Source organism: Gymnodraco acuticeps, unplaced genomic scaffold (assembly GCF_902827175.1).
Source record: "Gymnodraco acuticeps unplaced genomic scaffold, fGymAcu1.1, whole genome shotgun sequence".
NCBI classification, from domain to species: Eukaryota; Metazoa; Chordata; class Actinopteri; order Perciformes; family Bathydraconidae; genus Gymnodraco; species Gymnodraco acuticeps.
The window spans coordinates 552590-576289 of record NW_022990741.1 but is presented as its reverse complement, the minus strand read 5'-3'; the positions used below and the strand labels follow the sequence as shown (position 1 = coordinate 576289).

General features: G+C 41.5%; 1 protein-coding gene across 1 annotated transcript; it reads right to left on the bottom strand.

Annotated features, from left to right (window-relative positions):
* Nucleotides 1-4541: 4541 nt before the first annotated feature.
* On the bottom strand, nucleotides 4542-17005 carry znf16l (zinc finger protein 16 like). Its single transcript, XM_034231928.1, has 3 exons — nucleotides 16089-17005; nucleotides 14820-15041; nucleotides 4542-6760 (listed from the first exon to the last, which is right to left on the bottom strand). Exons 1-3 carry the CDS (start codon nucleotides 16828-16830, stop codon nucleotides 6060-6062), a joined length of 1665 nt encoding a protein of 554 aa, XP_034087819.1. The 5' UTR covers nucleotides 16831-17005; the 3' UTR covers nucleotides 4542-6059.
* Between the last annotated feature and the right edge of the window lie 6695 nt (nucleotides 17006-23700).

The window sequence follows — 23700 nt, the reverse complement described above, 5'->3', positions numbered from 1 at the left end:
TCTAGCTTTTCTTGAAAAGTTCGTCTTGAAAATGGCGTTGTAATTATATCTGCGACCAAATCGATCTCTTCTCCTCCTTCAGCCATTGTGAGTTGAAAAAAAACAGCTTGTAGAATCTACACAAATTAGCTCGTTCAAATTCAAGTTCAGTTTGCTAGCTCTACATAGCTCTGCCTCTCAATAGTGCGTATCCAATCAAAAGACGTGCACGTGCTGACGTCATCGTACGCCTGCTAGCTGGCCCGTTGTCGCCAACTCAAAATCTGATTGGTTAACGCCACAGTTTTGTTTCCGTTCACTTTAAGCTACAGGCGCCCGCACTGTTGATTCTGAAGGCCTAAGGGCAGATTTATTGGACCCTGGCAACACATTATGGCTGAAATATGATTGGATAAAAGCTCTGACATAAAGGCCAGCCCTCCAAATCTTGTTCTGAGGCTGGAAGCAGCGCAACCAAGAGGAAAGCTATGAAATGAAAAGAATAGACTATGGGGAATCATTTAATACATATTTGTGGAAAAAATATATCAAAATTAAATTTATATTCTGATGATGTTTAGGCCAGCAGAGAAGGCCTTGCTGGCCCTGACGGCCCACCACTGATATATATATATATATATAGCCTATTTATATACAGAGCAATACGCTTCTTAGTGCAATACGAAGCTACAGGGACGTTAATAATGTCGGTAATATTAACTTTATTTAATACAACATTTACGGTACAAGATTTAATCATACAGCCCATGTAGTATGATAATGAATTACAGCAAACATGTGCAATATATCCATTATTACAGCTCCGTGGGATGGCAGTAAGACGATATGGATCCGTTCTTATCCATGGGTAAAGATAAACGCAACTCACATTGGTTTCTCATACAGCATCTCTGTAAACTACGTGTATTCACTGAATTTCACTCTCTGCCTTTAACGGCTCGTTGTAGCTCCAATAGCTCCAGCCCCACCCTCCCTGTGAGCACAGTGTGCTCTGATTGGTCGGGACACGTAACATGAACGTGCCGGGCGGCGCGGTCCCGTGGGTTAGATGCGCGTTCATAATGCAGAGGGAAATAACTCTCAGAATAACGTTATTAGCACATTTTTACAACTTGAGGAACGAATGTTTTTAATAAGGGCTATACAAGTGTTCATACTGGGTAGTTTATTTAGTTTACAAAAAATTATCCAACGAGTTACAGACCACTCTTTCCCCATGTAAGTCAATGGGAAAAAGTGTTTCCGGGCCTGGCAACCAAACGGAAGTGTAGTACCGCCGTTTGGCCAGCACGAATATTTTCATCTGAGTCCGGCGCACTTCCTGGGGGCTTGGTCGTGTACCGTCGTGTACTGTCCGCGGTCGCAGCTAGACCATATTGACGGGCTGCGGAAGCGAAATGCTTGATGGGAAACGACTCGCTGGTATCTCGAGCTGAGCGCTCATTGGTGGTTTTTACCACGTGCTGGTGATGAAACTCTCCAATTGGCTCGGCAAAAGTTTGTTGTTGTTTTGTGACAGTCTTACGTCGCCACATCCATTCCCATTTTTCATCATTGTTCCACAATATTTATCATCATTAAATTAATATCCATATATTTTATACTATACTTGCACTGCTTACCGTTTCATACTTTATATATCTTAGCATATTCATACAGTAAAGAATACATATATTTCTTATAACTAGTTTAGCTAGTTCCAGAGTAGATAAACTAGCTAAGTGTGTTAGGTCTAACTGTATTCTGCTCCACTCAACGGTCCGTCACAGCGGCGGAGCTGTGATCATGCAGAGCTGCGTGTTCTCCGTCAGCAGCAGCTGATCTCTGATCTCTGTCTCGCGTCCGGTTAGACATCACTCGCGTTTATGTCCAAATCTATCTAGCTAGTTCTAGTTAATTATATGACTGCCTGCTTATCAAAGGACTTAAACAATAAGCGTTGCTTGGCAACGGCTTGTGGCTGCAAAGTATTGCGCAGCATTATGCATTCAATGAGGGGTCAAAATCCCATGCTCATAAAATGCTCATATATATTTTTCTCTTCATTCCCCACGCCCCAAAATAAATAAATATACACATTTTAGGAAAAGTAACGAAGTTTGAGCAGTGTGGGTTTTATATTAACAGAGTTACACATATTTCAAAACGCGAAGTGTAATAACTGCAGGTTGCCTCCCTGTCAGAATGACAAAGATCCTCAGTGAAGCACAAGCCCATGTTTCTCACTACATTGTAAGTACATCTTATTAAAAAGATCAGTGTAAGAGCCATTTTGTGGGTGTTGTTGGTGTGTCAGTTTATTTGAGTTATATGTATAGTGCAATATTATTTATGAACACTGGGTGGCGGGGTTTAGCTGCACCGGGTGTATATAAGGAGGTCATAGGTGACAGGAGAGATGTGGACACAGGAGGAAGAGAGTATACCGATTCCACCAGCCCGGCAGATGCTCATCACAACAATTAGAAACTGTACAATTAACCCTGGTATGTAAAGCTGAATAAACAACATTATAAACTTCAACAAAGGACCGGAAATCATCTGTTTGTGTCTGCGTCTGGATCACTCTTCAGCCCTTCTGTGAAAGTAACGGCAAACATATCTAGGACATAGGAGAAGGAAATTGCCATTACAATCAGTTCAAGGCAACTAATGTCGTCTGAGTGTTATTGCATGATGTTAAAATTGGTTTGCCATGAATTTAGTGATGGATTGTAAACATTTGAAATGTAGCATTTAAGTGTTTCTCAGTTACAAGGTTGTTGTTTTAATAAATCAGACACCGATGGTGCAGCACTGTACTGTACCTCTTTATATAGGCATTTTTCCCCTTACAAATAGTTTTTGCTCTGATCAGGGGGTACTTGGCTGAACATTTTTTTCAAAGGGGTACATTATTGAAAAAAGTTTGAGAACCACTGATCTATGGGACGCCCTGCCCGTTGAAAACTGACTCTCAAGGAGTACCCTGTCCGTAATAGAGTGACGGGGAGGGGCCCTGACCGACCGTCAACGTGTGACGGGTTGGGAGTGAGAACGTGTTGATCATATGCACATGGTCTTGCATATCTTATGCAGATTTGATGTTCAAATTGATGATTGTCACAACTAGGAAGTGTTACAGTCTGATTCAAGGTTTTTAGACCGTATGGAATTGAATGGAACATAATGAAATAATAATTGTATTGAAATAATGCAAAGACACTTCAACAGTATGATCTTTGAAAAATATATAATTATTATGAGACAGTCGTGATTAAATGGGGCAAAATGACTCATAAGCCAGGATTACCCATGTCAGTTGTGTAATTACATTTGATATCATATACTTAATAATATTGTAATAGTGTTTTAATGAAGTAGCTAATGAAGAGGGAGCTTTTTAATAATGTTGGCTACAGACAATACTTTTATTGTGAAAAGTAGTAGATGTTTACCCAGCTTCCTCCATAAATATATTATTTAGTTTAGTTTTATATTCTGAATAAAAAGTATGAAAGTACAATATTCCTTTCTGACAACTAGTAGAGTATGAATTAAATAAAGAGTAGCATAAAGTGGAACAATTAAACATAAGAATCACATTTCCTGTAAGTACAGTTTTCAGTAAATGTTCTTGGTTAAATATACAACTACTATTAAGACAACTGTTTATTAGATAGCAGATTGTCGAAGGTTAGCGTTTCAGTTCCACAGGTGTGGATAAGTTGTTTTCTAGCTTTTCAGTGCCAAGACATTCAACTCATTTACAGACAGGCAGAGTCCATTCCTCTGAATCAGATCAATGAGTAACACATGGGACACTGGAGTTGTTAATCCCCTTTAAAGGTCCCATGTCATGGCCATTTCTACTGATCATAATTCCATTGTTGAGGTCTACTAGAATAGATTTACATTATTCAATGTTCCAAACTCACATTGGTTTCTCAAACAGCATCTCTGTAAAGTCTGTGTATTCACTCTCTGTCCTAAACGGCTTGTTGGAGCTCCTGCCCCCCCCCCGTGAGCCCACTGTGCTCTGATTGGTCAGCTCGCACACTCTGTTCCGATGAGTTCACCACCGTTACAGCGGAACATCAGTGATTATGTGTTACAATGGCGTTTGTTAGCAACCAGGAAATGACACCAGTAATGACAAACAGATGAGAATGCTGCGTGGGGTCTGGGTGCTGTGTTGGGGGGACGTTGGGGGGCTCGCTGCTGTGAGGAGCGGACAGTGTGAGCTGGGTTAATTTCCTGCTTGCTGCGTGGGATCTGCGAGACAGCGAGACATCGCAAATGGACGCGGGAAGGGGGGGGGGTGCTGAGGGGTCTGCAGCACCCCCATCTGCGCAGCTCCACTAGCACCCCCCCCAGCGCGTCACAGTTTTGCCGCAGAGTGTGTGTGTGTGTGTGTGTGAGGAGCTCCACGGATTGGTCCATTTCGGTATGGACACGTCACCATACCCAGGAAGAAAATGAGAACAGACAGGTCTTCTCTGTGTTAGAGTTTTACTCGCTACAGGGTGCACTTTGAGGGTTTGTGACTCTGCAGACCGTTTACATGCAGAAAAACCTTCATAACACACAAGGGGACGGGTAATAAACGGACAAGCATGACATGGGACCTTTAAGGTTTTTTTTTCTGTCATCACACAATGTTTGGTTTTCATACAGGCAAATGTATAACATGACCAATATGAGTCTGTAACATACATTACACTGGTTATAAATGATATGAGAAAAGTATTGCTCAATGCATAGCACCAAGCAGTGTGATGGGGGGGAAAAAAGAGTAAGAGTTGTTGTTGTAGTTACACAGTATGTCCACAAGTGGGTGCTGTTGTCCCACTACAGATCCATTTAAGGCACAGATTAATTCAAGCCCATTTCACAAATCAAAGTCTCTCAAGATAAATGTTACTTCCTATGCTGGTTCCTGTTGTGCTCGAACAATGTGTATCAGTGGGAAATGTTCTTAAATGATGTTGAATCATAAATGTAATGTCTCTTTCCTTTTGAGTTCATTGTTTTACCAGGCAACCATTCATGAAATACCAGATGACCGAAATGTGTTAGAGATAAGTAATCCATTCAGCCTAGGGTTAAGATTTACTTTAAATGTGAGGCCTAGTGTGTGGGATTTAAGGGAATATGTTAGCAGAAATTGAATATAATATTCATTATCATGTTTTCATTCATTTATAACCACCTGAAAACCTCAGTTTAGAGTTGATGAGCCCTTTAAATCTACATCTTCCACATTTGGTGGTTGTGTTGGAAATACAAATGATAACATGAGTAAAAATGCTGAACATTCTGAACAAAAAGAAACTCAAAACAAAGCAAAAAAGGGCCTCGCTAAGGTGAAATAGTTGGCCTTTTTTGGCACATAATGGTAGTGGATGGTAACAAGCGTTAATTGGCTTTTTTTTCATGATTTTCTTAAAATGTGTGATACAATGGGATGGAAACCTGGGTACAGAGAGATTCCAATGTTGAACCGATTTGCACCCTCTGCCTTTTAATTAAACTAATTACCTATGTCAAGCCAGCTGAAATATGCTTGAGAAAATGGTTAAAAGATAATTAAGGATAATGACATCTTGGGTAACATTTCAAGTATACACAGATCGATGGGCTAAAACACTGCTTATGGCCTCTGATGCAGCTTTAAGAACAATCTGAGCTCAGAATGACTGACTTGTCTCCACCATGGAACTGTAAGTGTTTCTGTCCTCTCAAACGTTTCTGATGTCAATAATAAACCTGCTGACTTTATGCTTACATAAAAAACAAGTCCTCAGTTCCATGGAAACTCCCTCTGCTGATAAGGAGTGCCGTGGAGTTGACATTGTTTCCTCAAACCTTCGCTTCCAAGGTCAAACTGAGCTCAATGACGCTTTTCTTGATTCCTGACTCAGTGTGAAATGTCACGAGGATGACCGAACACGGGGGTCATCTCAGGACACCAACCCGTTCTCCACTTGACCTGCGCCTCCTTCAGTGTCACCAGCAGTGTCCCTCGCCTCTGAGTCAGCCCCATTTCCTTTCTCTTACAAACGTTCCTCAGGACAGGTTCACTGCGAGGGGGTGCAGCGGTGGCTCTTGTAGGTCCCCAGGTGTCTGAAGCTCCGCCCACACTGCTGGCAGCAGTAGGGCGTGGCCCCGCTGTGGATCCTCTGGTGGGTGTACAGGTTCCCCAGCTCCTTGAAGCGCCGGCCGCACTGAGGGCAGGCGTAGGGGCTCTCCCCGGTGTGGACCCTCTGGTGCCTCTTCAGTCCGGACAGCACGGAGAACCCCTTCCCGCACTGGGGGCAGGGGAAGGGGCTCTGGGCCCCACTGTGCACCAGTCTGTGGCTCTTTAAGCGCGCCGCGTGTCTGAACCTCTCCCCGCACTCGGGACACATGAATGGCTTCTCCCCGGTGTGGATCCTCTGGTGCTGCCGCAGGTTGCCCAGGTAGTTGAAGTGGCGCCCACAGTCCCCACACTCGTACCCGCCATCGATTTTGATCTCCTTCTTCACGGGGCCCCCTCCCGGCCCAGCGTCGGCCCCCTCTCCCTCACCGTCCTCATTCTGCCCCTCTCCGCCCCCCCTAGAGTCGTTGCCGCCCTCCCCCATGTCGGGTGCTGCGGAGCAGGTGGACTGCAGAGCCTGGAGAGCCTGAGCACCGGAGGCGTCTGCGTGTATCAGTTTGACGTGTTCCTCCAGAAACAAAGCATCCGGGCAGAAGGTTCCACACAGAGAGCAGATGAAGGTGTGGCCGGGGAACTGCTGGCCTGAAAACACAAACAAATAATTGTATTACATCAAATATTGAAACACCTTAAACTCTGAACTAACTATTATTAAAATACTAAATTCTGGTTGGTCAATACTCGATAATACACCGCTGCTATGCAAAATAATGACCGTTGTTAAGGAGGATCAAGGGAGAGAAGGAAAGAGACAAAAAGACGGAGCGTTGGACATCAGACAAATCAACAGAAGAAGACAGACAGGAAGTAAACACTAACAGGAGCACAGTATTGGCTCTGGCATTGTTTAGGACTTGTTAGCTCAGAAACTGTGAACTGATTGGACAGTTACAGACAAATTTGATCTGTTGCAATCATTTTAAGTTACGTTGTTGTTGTCACAGTTCCAGACGCTGAGTACTTTTTTCATAGCGGAAGCAATACGCATCGTGCTCCGTAACCACCCTGTCAGGTGTTCTTTTTTCAATAATGACCGCCTCGTTGGCAGTGCTTGAATTGGAATAAAAAAGGTGTCAGTACTCTAAATCAGCAACTGTTTCAAGTCAATTTATTGATACAGCCCAAAAACAAGAATTTGGCTCAAAGTCATAGTATATCCTATAAGCAGGGGTGCACATAACTTTTTTGCCCTGGTTCTCAAAGGAGCACCTGGATATGTTTCTTGGTGCTCATCCTTAAAATGAAATAAACTGTACCTTTTGATGGGGTCTTTATTTGCCAGACACAAGGCACTGAACACACAGAGGTGAACACACATGAGGTGAACACAAGACAACATTAGCATGACCAGTAATCCTACAAGCTGTCATCACTCCCCTCCTGACTGTTCTCCTCACTGTCTTCCTCTCTGTCAGACATGGTAGCTAATGATGTAGGCCTACTACTTTCTTTAGGGTTAACTTTTTTTTTTTTACCCACTGAGGTAACTTAGACTAAAGTGAACTATCTAAACACTCAGAGTCCTTCCCGTTAATTCCCTTAAATTACCTCACTGAGCTGTAGTTATCAGCCTCTCAGTCTGACTGGAGAGGACTCTCCCTCCACATTATTGTAGAAACATCTTCTTCTTATATCCGTTAGAGCAGCTAGCACCAGATGCTAATAACAACAGCGCCGGAACCGGTGCACCCTCCCTCGCTCCCACGCTCACTTGCACTTTGGCTGTGAGCTGCGGGCGCCAGATAAGCCAACATCCCCCATTTTCATCACTTACAGCGCCCATCATACAGGGCAAATGAAACGTGTAACCGGGGTGAAAAGGGTGTTACATTTACTTAATTATGAATATTGTTACATCAAGGTCGAAAATTAGGATTAGCGGCAACGGTCAAAAATTGTTTTTTCCCTCCCAGAACTGCCAGCGCAGCGCCTCCACAGATCTGGCGCCCTAGGCGAACATCTAGCCAGTGCTACGGGCCGGCCCTGAGTTAATATGCAACTCGCAAATATCTTTCTCTCTCTCTCTCTCCTCTCTTCTCTCTTTTCCCTTCTCTCTCTCAATGTTGGTACGCAAATGCGCCTTTTTTCAAATGACCAGGTGCTCTTTTTTTGGCGGAGGTGCCTATAATGCTGGTGGGTTTGTCTCTTTACTGTATATTTTAGAAAGGCTCACTGTACTTAAACAAAATGACTCAGGGTGCATCTGAGATTAGAGGGGGTGCAGTGGTAAAGTGCTATTTTTATAAGTGGGGAGTGGACCTGACACCCTCTAGGGGGGTCCGGGGGCTTGCTCCCCCGGGAAGATTTTTTTTTAAATATTGAAGTTAGATGCATCAATCTGGTACTTAGAGAGCAAAATGAAGAGATATATGGATACCTCTCAACATCCATATGAAACAGAACTGTAAACAGATTTACTTTTTCTTTATGGATATAAAAGAAAGTAAAGCCTGACTCCTACTGGCGGCTGGTTAAATGACTCCTCCTCCCTGAGTACACTCACCATCTTTCAGCAGGAAAGGAGAGAGGGAATCCTTGTCCGGCGACAACCGCTGTCTTTTCGCACTATTATTAAGCCAGGCTAACATTTACGAAATTGCTAACGTTATGTGATGTCTTTTCTGCTCTAGTCTATCGCCGTGGCGCGTCATAGGTACGCTGGGCATATTTGTTGTCATGCGTCAATCAGGGCCGGACTGGGACAATAAGTCAGGCCGGGAATTATACACCCAGCTACCAGTTTTTTGTGCCATTTTGCTGGATTTATTTGTCAATATTTACAGCGTTGCTGCCCATAGTGATAGCCCTCTAGTTTAAATCTACTACCCAAAAATAAACATATGGAGATGGGTTACTATTTTTAAAAAATTGCAAATATATTTAGGAACCTATTCATGTGAACATATTTTAAGTGGGGGTGGACCTCAAATCCTATAGGGCGGTCCGGGGGCATGCTTCCCCGGTAAGATTTTTTTTTAAATGTTCGACTTAAATGCATCAATCTGGTTCACTTTGAGAGGGAAATAAAGAGACTAAACCCATATGAAACATAACTGTATACCTTTTAAAATCATAAGTACATGGCCATAACCAATAACATACCATATCCAATATGAAAAACACTGAAACGTGTTTATTTATTTGTTTTTGGTTCATTTATAGTTGTGAGTGTGTCTGTGCTCCTGAATTAGCCTCTCCTCTCCCCCTGCTCCTCTTTGAGGCAGCAGCAAAGACTAGTTTTAGCTCTCAACAAGTGTATCTTACCTTTTTTCACCTAGTTAACATTTTATTTTTTATTATTCATGCAGATTTTACTAATCACTACCCCTTCAAATGGAAATATGTGTTTACATAAATGGTGACCAAACCGTTTGAGACCCACAGAGATAACTTAGACTAAGTTAACTATCTAAACACTCAGAGTCCTGTACCTCACCTGAGCTGTAGTTATCAGCCTCTCAGTCTGACAGCAGAGGACTCTCCCCCCACCTTGTTGATGAAACAGCTCCTTATATCCATTAGCGCAGCTAGCTAGCACCAGATGCTAACAACAACAATATACGTAACCGGTGCGAGCGCTTTCTCTCTCTCGCGCCACACACACACTAACACCCACCCTCCCGAGCTTGAATGACACACAGAGACCAATCGAGGGCATTAGTATGATCTGTATGAATGTGGCCATGTCGGCAGGCCACATCATGTAGCCAGTCACCCTCTGTGAGGCAGAGTCAGACCCACATTTGCGCAGCGTTGCGTTCACAATACATACATAAAAAAAATCCTCAGGCCAACAGGCCACTTAACAGGCCAGGCCATCGGGAAACCTCCCGGTCCTCCCGATGGCCAGTCCGGGCCGTCATGACGTGCCGCCGGCGGCCGGCGTCTGAGTACCGGCAAGGTGCCGGTTCCACATGGGTAAAAAGTGCCGGTACTGCGTACCGGTGAGTACCGGCTCAATTCAAGCACTGCGTCGTTGCACATTATCACTTACATATTTTCAGCAGCACCATCATGTCTTTTTATGTTAAATCCACAGGGTAACATTTCTGTTCACTGGATATTAATATTTGAGCTGCCATTTAACTAAGATGCTTCCCTCAAATGATCAAACGGTGCGGGTGAACAGCATGTTCCAAAATTGTGCTAGGAGTGGGGGGGGGGGGAGGTAGAGAATATTAGATCAAAAGGATTTACACCAACGCTTTGTGATCTTTCATTGGAGTTTATTACATATTCAGTCTTGTTTTTGCAATCATGACCATCATTAGGGATGAACTCATAATGTCCTTGGGCAAGATATTGAAACCTAAATTCAATTCAATTCAATTCAAAACCTTTATTTATCCAGGTAAAATCCCATTGAGATCAATGATCTCTTTTTCAAGGGAGACCTGCAGCAGTAGGTTCCACAAGAAGACATAAACAACAGAACAACAAAAGGACATAATACAGCAAAATGTACAGGGATTACAATTTACATATTTAACCACATGTACAGGTACCAACAGCATCTGATTTTGTAGCATCCAACCGAGCTTTAAAAACATGTAGTGGTACTAGCGTGGTAATTTTCCATTCTTTTTGCAGACTGTTCCATGTTAGTGGAGCTGCACATCTAAAAGCTTTCTTCCCGAAGACAGTCCTAGCACTTGGCACATTTAATAAAACCACAGCATGCGATCTCAGGCAATAAGTACTTTCAATTCGCAGAGATCAGGGAGCAGATATAAGATGGTAGTTTATCCAACATGGCTTTGTAAATGAAAAAGTACCAGTGACTGAGCCTCCGTACAGTAAGTGATGGCAAAACCGCCTTGGTATACAGGGTACAGTGATGCGTAAGTGCTTTACAATTTGTCAAAAATCTCAGTGCACTGTGATACGCAGCATCTAACTTGCTCAGGTAATTGGCAGGTGCATTCATATAACAAATCACCATAGTCCAGCACAGGTAAAAAGGTCACAGTGACTAGCCTTTTCCTGGCCTCAAGCGAGAAACAGGACTTATTTCTGTAAAAGAAACCTAGCCTAACCCTCAGCTTTTTAAGCAGGTTATTTACATGAAATGTAAAAGTGAGACAGTCATCAAGCCAGATGCCCAAGTATTTGTAACAGGTAACCACTTCAAGTTGTATTCCTTGCGTAGTTACAATATCCAAAGCAGTCTCCGGTGTATTTTTAGCTTTAGAAAAGAGCATTACCTTGGTTTTATCCACATTTAAAAGAAGCTTAAGCTCAGAGAGCTGAGCCTGAATAATGTTAAAAACAGCCTGTAATTCATCGTCATCGTCCGCATAAAAATGTAAGGTTGCTCCTTCGACATTTTCACCTAAACTATTAATATAGATAGAGAATAATAGCGGACCTAAAACTGAACCTTGTGGTACACCATTAGTGATGTTTAACCACTCAGAAGACAGCCCATCAAACTGAACACATTGGGACCTTTCAGAGAGGTAGTTCACAAACCACCCACTGCATGGCTGGATATGCCAATACTGACCAGCCTCTGCTTCAAAATCGACGGTATCAAAAGCTTTGGATAGGTCAACAAATAGAGCTGCACAACTCTGCTTATTATCTAAGATACTCATAATATCATTTACCACTTTTATTGTGGCAGTGATGGTGCTATGTTGCGTTCTGAAGCCTGACTGATGTTTAGACAGGATGTCATTTGTACATAAAAACTCCTTTACTTGTTCACTCACTAGGCGTTCAAGAACCTTAGCCAGAACTGATAATTTAGAGATGGGTCTATAATTGTTTAATAAGGTGGCCTCCCCTCCTTTTAGTAGTGGAAGGACATACGCTGACTTCCATACTTTTGGGATTTTGTTCGTGCTGAGGGAGAGGTTAAAAAGAGTAGTGAGAGGTGGAGCAATAAAATCTGCAGCTATCTTTAAAAAGAAAGGTTCTACGTTGTCCGGACCAGCCGGCTTTTTAGGATCTAGCTTGGTTAAGACTTCACGAACAACATCAACAGTAAAAGGAGTAAAACTGAAAGGATTTTCCAGACCACATTGTTCTGAGTCACCGACTGTGGTGTTCACAGAAGCAGAGTTAGTGACAGAATCAAACAGAGCGCCACAGGACACAAAATGCTCATTAAAGCAATTTAACATAGTGGCCCTGTCCAATATAGTGCCAGATACTGTGGTAAGGCACGGAGGTAGCTCATTACGGATATCACTGGTGGATATCGATTTTATGGCTTTCCAGAATTTTCTAGGGTTGTTCAGGTTCTTTGTGGTTACTGACAGATAATACTTAGATGTAGCACTTTTGACATGTGAAGTGAAGCTATTCCTTAGCTGCCTAAAACGCAGCCATTCTACATCTGAGCCTGATTTCCTAGCCTTTGCCCAGGCCTTGTTTCTCTCATGAAGGAGACTGGACAGATTAGCAGAAAACCAAGGATTGTCTCGTCCCTTTACTCTAAATTTACGCAGGGGTGCATGTCTATCAATGATCTCCATAAAACCAAGATAAAAATAAGACCATGCAGTTTCTACATCAGCACACAGATCGATTTTACCCCAATCAAAATCAAACAGATCATGAACAAAACCCTGCTCCACAAAATGTTTTATGTCTCTCTTGATGATAATATGAGGTTTAACGTTTTGGACCTTAGTGTCCCTAATTGTGGCAACAGCACAGTGGTCACTCACATCATTCGCAAATACTCCTAATCGCGAGTGAGCGTGTGAATGTTTAGCAGCTGGAATCCCACTGTATGAATATGTGAATGGGTAATGCTTGCTAGTGTTGTAAAGCATTATTTAATTTTTTATTTAATGGTTTTGCAAACGGTTTTGAAGAGGAAAAAAAACTAAACAATGTTAGAAATCATAATTTCATGACAAGCTCAATATACAAGCAATGCTTATATTCAATAAAAATGGCAAACTTTAAGAACAACAGATACTTCACATTTTTATTTAAAGAGTAACTTGCAGGTTTTTTTCTTTACTACATTTATGCTTAACCTTGCCTGAAAATTACAATCTAAAAAGTTCATGCAGGATTTTATTTGTTTCACGAGACATAAGGGCAGGAATTCAGAGGGAAAGGAGCCGTTTTGAGCTCTGCTACTAAAAACTGCTTTTTTTTAACGTTATACGTCAAACGCGTCATATAACGAGCAACTATCTCGGACTCCTTCTCTGCCCAATCCGCGGTAGTAGTTTGTAGTTTTGAGCGGTTGTGATTTAGTGAGCTGGTATTTTTTCGGTCATTTTACATTGCATTTCGCCATTTGTAATCATGGTGAGCTGGAGTTTGTGCAGGTTGCACAAACTCCAGCCTGTCAGTGTCAGGACATCGAGTCCAACGTTTAAAAATCCCCCGACATACAAAGCAATAGCAATGTTAAAACGAAGTAAACTGGATATAAAATCCCCAAACAGGCGAAAACCTACCAGTTTCACCCACTGTCTCTGCCATCTCCCTCCATGCCTGGTTCCTCCGGTTTGTATCCTGGTAAGTAAATAGGGACTGGTCATAAAGAACCGGGTGATTTGCTACCGCAATAACTAATTTCTCCTCCATTTTGTTAGGAGTATAGAAAATGAACTGCGGTCTGGCTCTCCCAGCTTGCACGTGGTTTGATTGGTTGATGCTTCCACCTCAGCTTCAAAAGTTGAACATTGCTCAACTTTTGAATCCTGAAAATCCTGGAAATTTTCGCTTTGCTTCCCACAATGCAGTTCGGCGCAAAGTGACGTCACCCCATTCAAAGTGAATAGGCAGAAGCGTTGGAAGATTTGTTAACGCTGCTGTGTGGACGGGCCGTTAGATGTAGTGTGGAGTTGCATTAGGTAACGCGAGATACGGCTGATACTTGCGCATTAGTTTCTGTTATGGATCAGTATCAACAGTCCTGCCAGTAACGTTACTATATTATCAATACTACTTTAGTTATAGCCTGATATATGATAGCTAACTTTACAATGTTGTGATGTGACTGGCGTTAGCTAACATTAACTGTAGCTAACGCCGGTCACTCACCAAGACAGCAGCCCTGTTCTCCACTGGTTCTCCACACACCAAAGCTCCATTTCTCTCCGATGGCCGTTATTTCTTCTAATCCTTGGCTGCTCCTGGTCTCTTGGACGCATAGCAGGCTCATCATTATAATCATATGCATTCGAATATATATTTTCAACCTCTTCTGTGTCAAAACTAGCATTGTGATTCATGTTTATTCATACGTTAGACCGGCCGCTCTCCCCCATGTTACGTCACACGCGGGAGGTCACGTGCGGAGGCTTTTTTATGCGGAAGTAAAAATGTCTTACTAAAACGACGCCAGATGTCACTGTAATGTATATTTCTGTATCTTTTTGGGGAAATCTAGTGTATTCATCATTTTCCTACACACTGGTGTCTCTAACCTGCAAGTTGCTCTTTAAATGATTTGTTTCAAAGCATGCAGCGAGGGACAGTTTTTTGTTATGATAGAAAGTCATTCCAGATGTTTGTTCCCCTGAAACAGATGGAAAATTGAGCTCTACGAGTGAGACACTTAGGGGGGTGGAGGTTTGAGGAGTGGGATAAAACTGAACCTGTGAATTTCATTTAGGTTTTAAAGTATTTAAATGCAGTCCAGTGACCATTCCTTTCCCTTACCCACCTGCCACGGGCCTGTCGGTGTGGCCCTCCAGGGGACTCCCTCCCTCCCCTGGGGAGCTCTGGGGCCCCATGGAGAACTCTGAGGTCGGGACGTGTGACAGGGGGGTCGGCGCCTGCTCCAGCCCCCCCGCCTCTCTCCTCGACGACTCGTCTTGCTCCTCCTCCTCCTCTTCATCCTCTGTCTCACCGGTCGGGGGGTTCTCGCACTCGGGTCCCTTCATGTCTGGGAAAATCAACATCACGTTTAACTTGATCTCAGAAAACAGGGACGGCAAGGAGCCACAATGCTCAATTAGCCAGAGTTAATTATTTCCATTATTGTTATTATTTTAGATTGGACACATTTGTATTTAAAAGAACTTCACATTGTCACATTGGTGTGGTTTATGGATATTTAGTCCACCTGTTGTTGGCCGGGAATTTGTATGACAGAGGGCGAGCTGGCTCTGACATTTTCCTCTTTAAGTTATTGTTTGTTTCTTTTCAACATCATAACTATAACTTCAGTACAGACTTTTCTACTTGAAATGCGTCAGAGTGAGGAGCCAACATAAGTCTCAAAGTGACTGTTCGCTACAGTACATATATTTTTATATGTAATGAACTACAAAAAAATTGAAGAAAAAATAAACCATTTTGTGTTAACCATAACAATCAGTATATTGGTTTAGGTCATAGCTATGGATTATTAAAACATCGATCTTTGCTATCCAAATCTCTAGGTGTGCAAAAACAGATGACGGGAATCCGAATGGGTTTTATTACCAAGTAGGTTTACACATACGAGGAATTTGCTTTGGTATATGTTGTGCATACAAAGACACACACAAATATAATGAGGTTATTTTTAAAGTTAGTTTGTGAAATTATATTAATAATAATATTCGGTTTCGGTCATGAGATGTATCTGTACCGTGGGAGTACAACAATCTAAACGGTATAACTAAATATCTGATGGTTGACTAAAGTACATTGCTTCATAAATAGTGTTTATGAATATAGACCAACCCTTCTTCGAAATGTATGTACTGAAATGTACTCATGATTGAATTTTAACTATAGTTTCAGCATTGCAGACAGGTATCTGTATCTGTAATCCACCATTATATATTTGATAGGGTCACTGGTATTTTGCTCAGATTTTGATTCCTTTCAGCTTGTATTTGCTGGCTGAAATGTTCTTCCATAGGTCTACTGCATATCCTCAGTAGTAGCATACCTCAGGTGTGAAGTAACAGCTCTATGCCTCCACGCACACCTGTGTGTTTACCTTTTATGTCTTCAGAGTATTCCATCGGTGCAATCCATTCGTAGTCATACATCCGTTTGCTGCCAGAGGGGAGCATACTGAACAGGTCGTCCGCGGCTGACTCTGGGTCTCCGGTCCCGGGCCCGGAGCCAGCCATGCCGCTGTCCGGCCACAGGTGGAGGGAGTGCGGGATCGGATCTTGGCGAGCCTCCCTGTCGCTGCTGGCTTGGCTGCTCTGGTCTCCGTCCATGTCGGCACACCCCCTCGAGTTCTTGTCTTTCATGAGATAGTCGCAGATAGCATCTATATTCTCCTTCTTCACCCCGGGCAGGAGGGCTTTGGCTCTCCTGGGGTCGGCACCGCTGTGTTTGTTGCTGCAGTCATGCTTCTTGAAGCCAGCCTCTGCAGACTCCATGGTGGTTGGACCGGGGACAGTGTCCCTACCATCCCTATCGACTGTATCTAGTCTGGCCTTTAACACTTGAATTTCTTCACTTTTCTCCCGCAGCTCCATTTTTAGCACTCGTATCCTGATGCTGACCATCTTGCGGATCTCGGACAGCGCGGTCTCCAGCACCACGGTGATGTTTCTGCCGAGGTGTTCGGTGATGTCGCTGACCGAGCACAGCAGCTCCTCGTCGGGCTCCAGCTCCAAGAAATCTGCGTCGGCTCGGCTCGCAGACCCGGGAGGCTCCATGAAGGCTCCGTGCAGCTCGGGAGACAGGCTCGTTTCAGCGAAACTGTGGTTCCTTTTACGACTCATAGGTTTACTTGGCCAGAAGCTCTATTTTATGAAGAGTTTGGATAGCTAAAAGCTACTCAACAAGCTAATGTTTGGATGATGCTGAAAGACAGTAGTTATGTGTATCAAAGTCACACGAGTAGCGCCGGATGTCACAGGTATCTCCTTTCCAAACAAAATCACTATCATGTCAAAAGACTCACTATACTTTTGTTTTGAAAGCATTGAACGGATGTGGCCTTTTTAACAGTATTTGACTTGACATACAAACACAACAGAGTTGCAGTAATGGCTCAATTCCGCAGAGTTTAGATCCATGTTCAGAAGTAGCGCCCTCTAGAGTACAGTAGAAAACCAACTGTTACAGTTATTATCTTACTACTTTCTGCATATAAGTCAATAGTAAGGATTGTTACATTGTAACTACATTGTTTCGCTAATGGTTTGAACATTATTTGTTCGTGTTTTTATAGAGCAATTACATTTTTTAAATGATATTACCTCTGGGTTGCGTGGAAAATATCCTATTTATCCTTTAAGATGAGATAAATACAAGATATACTTTATTATTCCCAAATTGGGAAATCTTTTCGTTGCAGGTGCATGTAAAACAAGTATTGCACATAATTAGAAATAAAGAGTAAACATTCAACAATTATACAATATAAACATCTCAAAATAAAAGATAAAACAGAACTAAAAGAGTAAAAGTATAAAAGTTGACCATAAAGAAAAAATATGTAAACTATCTGACAAATAAAACACTATTGAAGGGCTAAATTACAGCTAACGCAATATAAAAGTGGGATATTATTTACATTTATTGTGCAAAATGGCATATTAAATGACATATAAATGTAAAATGTGCAGTGAAGTTATAAGTCCAGTTAGCAGAAGAGAAACTCTCTCCTGTCTGTCCCTGTGACAGCCGACTTTCATGATAATACACTTATATAGGCTTACCTAATAAACCAACACGTTTGCAGTTATAAATGTTAATATGTCGTTAATTAAGGGAATCTTACCACCAGTTGTACATGTTGGTAAATAGCATAAAGATGGATTATGATCTAAAAATGATCTGCAGTCCTTCCAGAAAAATCTGTGAGCTCCAAAGAAAGTGAAGGCATGGCCGTCGCATTCCTCACACCTTCTAAAGAGTCTTTTCACAACCTGACAACTTCAAATGTTGTTCTCATTATTAATGGAAACAACTAATATATATAGCATCTTTTTAAGAAGTCTTTACAACTTAAAACCCTTAAAAAAGGGTTGAAGTTATACATTAGTAATGATCATTTAAATTCCCAATATTGCGCTAATACTCCAAATTCTCCTAAATTCCTTATTTATGTGGATATCGTGTACACCACTGCACTTTGTATGCTGCTGCTTATTGGCCATCTATGTCTGCACGCAGACTTTCCCATTGGTTGGGTTTTATATATAAATCTCTGCTCAGCTGGTTCTCTCTTATATTTGCACATATAAGTCTGTATGGCCTGCGCTCCCTCCCACGGTTTGATTCAGATGCTGGTTCCTAGTGACAACAGAACTGGGCTGAAAATCGTTTCAATAAGCTGCCCCCTCAGCTTGGAAGAATGTACAGAAGGAGCTGAAACCGTCAGATTTGATCACCTTGGGGGAGTTCAAGTCCATCTTAAAGGACAGAGAACAACAATCCATTGGTCGATGCGATTGCTATATCCCATAATTGAAGTGGTTTTAAATTGTGCCAGTTTTTAATGTGTTATAATAGTTTCTTTTATTTGCATATTGGCTGGTTGATGTGCCATTTCATTAGGGTTTTACGACCGCTGTATTCGTCTGCCTGTATTGTCTGTGTTTTATCTGCTGTAACTTTGTTCATGCTGCTCTTCTTGGCCAGGTCTGGGAAAGAGATTTGAATCTCAATGAGACTTTTACCTGGTTAAATAAAAAGAAAGGATATATTAAAAACACACTGTTAAACTAGATTAAAGGGACACGTTTCTTACTTTTTAGCAGATTGATTAAGTCTGTTACACAAATTAACAGTTGTAGTATAAACAAAGTCGTTTTTACGAAAGCCAGCCCAACACCATCCTAGTATGGATGGAGGATCACCTAGTATTATCAAAAGTTGTCAATTGCAACTTTAAGTTGATCTAGCTAGCGGATAGGATTTATTTGGAAAGTGGGTGCATTTTCCTGCAGCATTTTTATTTTGTGGATGATTTAATACAATGACCATCTACTATAAAAGCAGGTTCAACCCTCCTGTTGTCTTCGGGTCAAATCTGACCGATTCACTACTTTCATCAATCATAACTTTTTTGTTTTACTTTCGATTGCATTTAGGCTTCATGATATCCTTCACAGAGTCGACATTTGAACATATAACATTGCTGATCACCACTTTCATTGAATTCTGGATGATTTAGTGAATTTTGTAACACCCATGGTGTTCCCGCCATAAAGAACAGGAATTAGTAACCATCCAGATCAGATAACACACACACACACACACACACACACACACACACACACACACACACACACACACACACACACACACACACACACACACTAGATGTGTTCCCCCCGTTATGTGCCCATCCCCCCACATGGATCACACCTGGCACACCAATACATGTTCAGTGTCTATTCTTTGTATATGTACTGCAGTTGTTCATGTATACCAGTAGTCTGATACAATATGTACAGTTTGAAAGGGTGTTAAATTAAATTTGGTGATGATTCATAGTTTTTGTGTTAATGTAATAGCAGTTAAAACAGGACCGGTCAAATGTGACCGCGAACACCAAAGTAAAGGGGGGAAACAAAGACAATAGGAGGGTTAAAATAAAATGGAATAATGGACTCTTACATTTGATGTAAATGACCGATTTATGAAGTCGCACAAACATAACCTCAGTCCACTAAGCAGCAGAAGGCTTTATCCGGGATTCACACACATCAAAAACCACGTGCACTTTACACCACTTTGTCATGTGACAACTACCGTGTGTGTGGAGTACAAATGTAATAAAAAAAGTATTATGTGACATCGTGCAGAATGTGTGGTGCTGAGCCACCATGTATTTTGTGATTGTGTCTGTAAGCTGCTGCCATAAATTCCTGAGAGCTTCTCCAGTTTTAGAACAACACTGCTGCTGCTGACAGGGGACCTGACCGAGGACAGGAAGTGCTGAGTGTGTTCCTGCAGATGTGTGAGGGAAACACACACTCTGGATTCAACACTGACCCAAACACACACACAGAAAAAAAGAGTCAATGAGAGTTCTTTGGTTACATTTCTTGCTGATTGTGAGAGCATGGCTAACTGAAGCCCTGGAAAGAGCTTTATTTGTTCAGTGAGTGATTATTAACCTAAAACCACACTTGAAATTTGAGGAGGGATTTTAGAAGCATTTCATACTTGAATCTGAAAAATAATAGTAAAGGAAGGATCTTGCTTTTTGAGTAACTTTCAGAATGAATGAAACTTCAATAAAAATCACAAGTTGAAAACCAACAGAAGAAATGTGATGTGGGTTTAGGCTGTCAGCATTATATCAAAGAGTGTGACTCAAGTTAACCGAAGTACAACAGGAAATTGAGTGAGTGTGATTTCAAAATAAGAGCGTGAGGTTTTGACCGAACTAATATAATACATGTTCTAACCATAGACTGCATATATAAAGGTTCTAACCCACTTTAACGCACACTGCTAAATTCTAACAGAAACATCTTAACACCGTAGAACACTCAAGTTCAATGCCAGTTTGATATGACCAGTAAGTAAGTACTGATGAAAACTAACAAATACATAACCATACACATCAGTAAAGAACCAAATAGGTGAATAAAAGCCAACATATTAAAGCCTTTTTACACACAGAGATACATTTTGAAAAATGAAATATGCAAAAAAACATGATTAGGCAAAAAGAAGAAAAATATATAGAAACTAATTGTAAAATGTGTAGGGATATAATACTGGTTATTCATTATCTTTTGGTTTTACTTTACAAAAGCAAGGTTTAAATAAAAGAATAATTATCATCATTGCCATTTAAATAAATTGAATCTCCCTCCAAGTTTATAATGTTGACGTTTTTTCAATTGGCGAAATGATCACATAACTTCTATTAACCATTATATCAGTAGATAACAAACCACATATTCAGTGTGAACTGTAAATATAGCAAAGGAAATTTCGTTTTATTCAAATATGAATAAAATAATAAAACTCCTCAAAAAAATATGATGCAAACCTTTGAATGTAATAATACAGCAACGCTTTCTTTTGATTGACCTGAGAGAAACCTACATCACAATAAAACCTGTGCAAACTAAAGCCTTGATTACACTTGATTATATTTCACATCATTCATCCACATCTGTAAAGAAACTAAAGGGATTAAATACATGTAGTGGAGTAGAAGTACACCATGTACCTCTGAACTGTAGTGCAGTAGAAGTACACCATGTACCTCTGAACTGTAGAGGAGTAGAAATACACCATGTACCTCTGAACTGTAGTGGAGTAGAAGTACACCATGTACCTCTGAACTGTAGTGCAGTAGAAGTACACCATGTACCTCTGAACTGTAGTGGAGTAGAAGTACACCATGTGTTAGAGAATATTTCTTCTCTCTCCCTAAGTGTCAAATATTAATTCTTCCTTACTCCTAAGATATTTAACTTTATTGCCTGTTGACGTTTTACGACGAACCCTAAGTCTGTTATCTGTCTTAAGGAATGGGAAGTCTCAGCTATTGTTGACATTACCTGTTTTATGACCGGTCAACTCTCGGTCACAGAGCCATAGAGTCAGATAAGTGATTCAGTCCCTCCAGGTGTTCACGTATACCTTCCCCCAATATGTGGGTTGACTCTTAGTGAAGCTAGTTAAAAGGTCTACCAAGATGGGAGGGTGATCAGAATTGACATGACAACCCACCCGTGCAGTCAGAACCTTTTGCTGCTGTGACTTGTGATATGAATTCTCCGGCCGATGCTTGTAATAAACTACCAGTGTTTGACATCAAAACTCCAACTCTCCTCGTGTCTCTCTGAGTCCTGACTCTCCATTGCTGCAGAAGTTTCCCTTACACCATGTACCTCTGAACTGTAGTGCAGTAGAAATACAGTTTATAATGTTGACGTTTTTTCAATTGGCGAAATGATCACATAACTTCTATTAACCATTATATCAGTAGATAACAAACCACATATTCAGTGTGAACTGTAAATATAGCAAAGGAAATTTCATTTTATTCAAATATGAATAAAATAATAAAACTCCTCAAAAAAATATGATGCAAACTTTTGAATGTAATAATACAGCAACGCTTTCTTTTGATTGACCTGAGAGAAACCTACATCACAATAAAACCTGTGCAAACTAAAGCCTTGATTACACTTGATTATATTTCACATCATTCATCCACAACTGTAAAGAAACTAAAGGGATTAAATACATGTAGTGGAGTAGAAGTACACCATGTACCTCTGAACTGTAGTGCAGTAGAAGTACACCATGTACCTCTGAACTGTAGTCAAAGTACACCATGTACCTCTGAACTGTAGAGGAGTAGAAGTACACCATGTACCTCTGAACTGTAGAGGAGTAGAAGTACACCATGTACCTCTGAACTGTAGTGGAGTAGAAGTACACCATGTACCTCTGAACTGTAGTGCAGTAGAAGTACACCATTTACCTCTGAACTGTAGAGGAGTAGAAATACACCATGTACCTCTGAACTGTAGTGGAGTAGAAGTACACCATGTACCTCTGAACTGTAGTGGAGTAGAAGTACACCATGTACCTCTGAACTGTAGTGCAGTAGAAATACACCATTTACCTCTGAACTGTAGAGGAGTAGAAATACACCATGTACCTCTAAACTGTAGTGGAGTAGAAGTACACCATGTACCTCTGAACTGTAGTGCAGTAGAAGTACACCATGTACCTCTGAACTGTAGTCAAAGTACACCATGTACCTCTGAACTGTAGAGGAGTAGAAGTACACCATGTACCTCTGAACTGGAGAGGAGTAAAAGTACACCATGTACCTCTGAACTGTAGTAGAAGTACACCATTTACCTCTGAACTGTAGTGGAGTCAAAGTACACCATGTACCTCTGAACTGTAGAGGAGTAGAAGTACACCATGTACCTCTGAACTGTAGTGGAGTAGAAGTACACCATGTACCTCTGAACTGTAGAGGAGTAGAAGTACACCATGTACCTCTGAACTGTAGTGGAAGTACACCATGTACCTCTGAACTGTAGAGGAGTAGAAGTACACCATGTACCTCTGATCTGTAGAGGAGTAGAAGTACACCATGTACCTCTGAACTGTAGAGGAGTAGAAGTACACCATTTACCTCTGAACTGTAGAGGAGTAGAAGTACACCATGTACCTCTGAACTGTAGTGGAGTAGAAGTACACCATGTACCTCTGAACTGTAGAGGAGTAAAAGTACACCATGTACCTCTGAACTGTAGAGGAGTAGAAGTACACCATGTACCTCTGAACTGTAGAGGAGTAGAAGTACACCATGTACCTCTGAACTGTAGAGGAGTAGAAGTACACCATGTAACTCTGAATTGGAGTAGATGTACAAAGTAGCATGAAATGGAAATACTCAAGTAAAGTACAAGTACCTCATATTGTACTTAAGTACCGTACTTGAGTAAATGTACTTAGTTACTTCCCACCTCTGCTTATACAACCCAGTCTCACGGCATTTCGTGTTCACCAACACGATCTTTAATCTATTGATTCGTGTTCACCGACACGATTTGCCCCTTTTTTTCGTGTTGCACAGCACGATTTTAAAAGCAATGTATTTCTACTGCCTGCAGCACGTCTTTTTCTCCGGTCGGGTCGAGGAAGAC

Excerpts from the sequence above, each read along its gene's own strand:
- znf16l (XM_034231928.1), bottom strand. The coding sequence starts at position 16,830 with ATGAGTCGTAAAAGGAACCACAGTTTCGCTGAAACGAGCCTGTCTCCC. Across the intron at positions 15,042-16,088 it reads ATACTCTGAAGACATAAAAG|ACATGAAGGGACCCGAGTGC; the intron begins GTAAACACACAG and ends TGATTTTCCCAG. Across the intron at positions 6,761-14,819 it reads CACCGACAGGCCCGTGGCAG|GCCAGCAGTTCCCCGGCCAC; the intron begins GTGGGTAAGGGA and ends TTGTGTTTTCAG.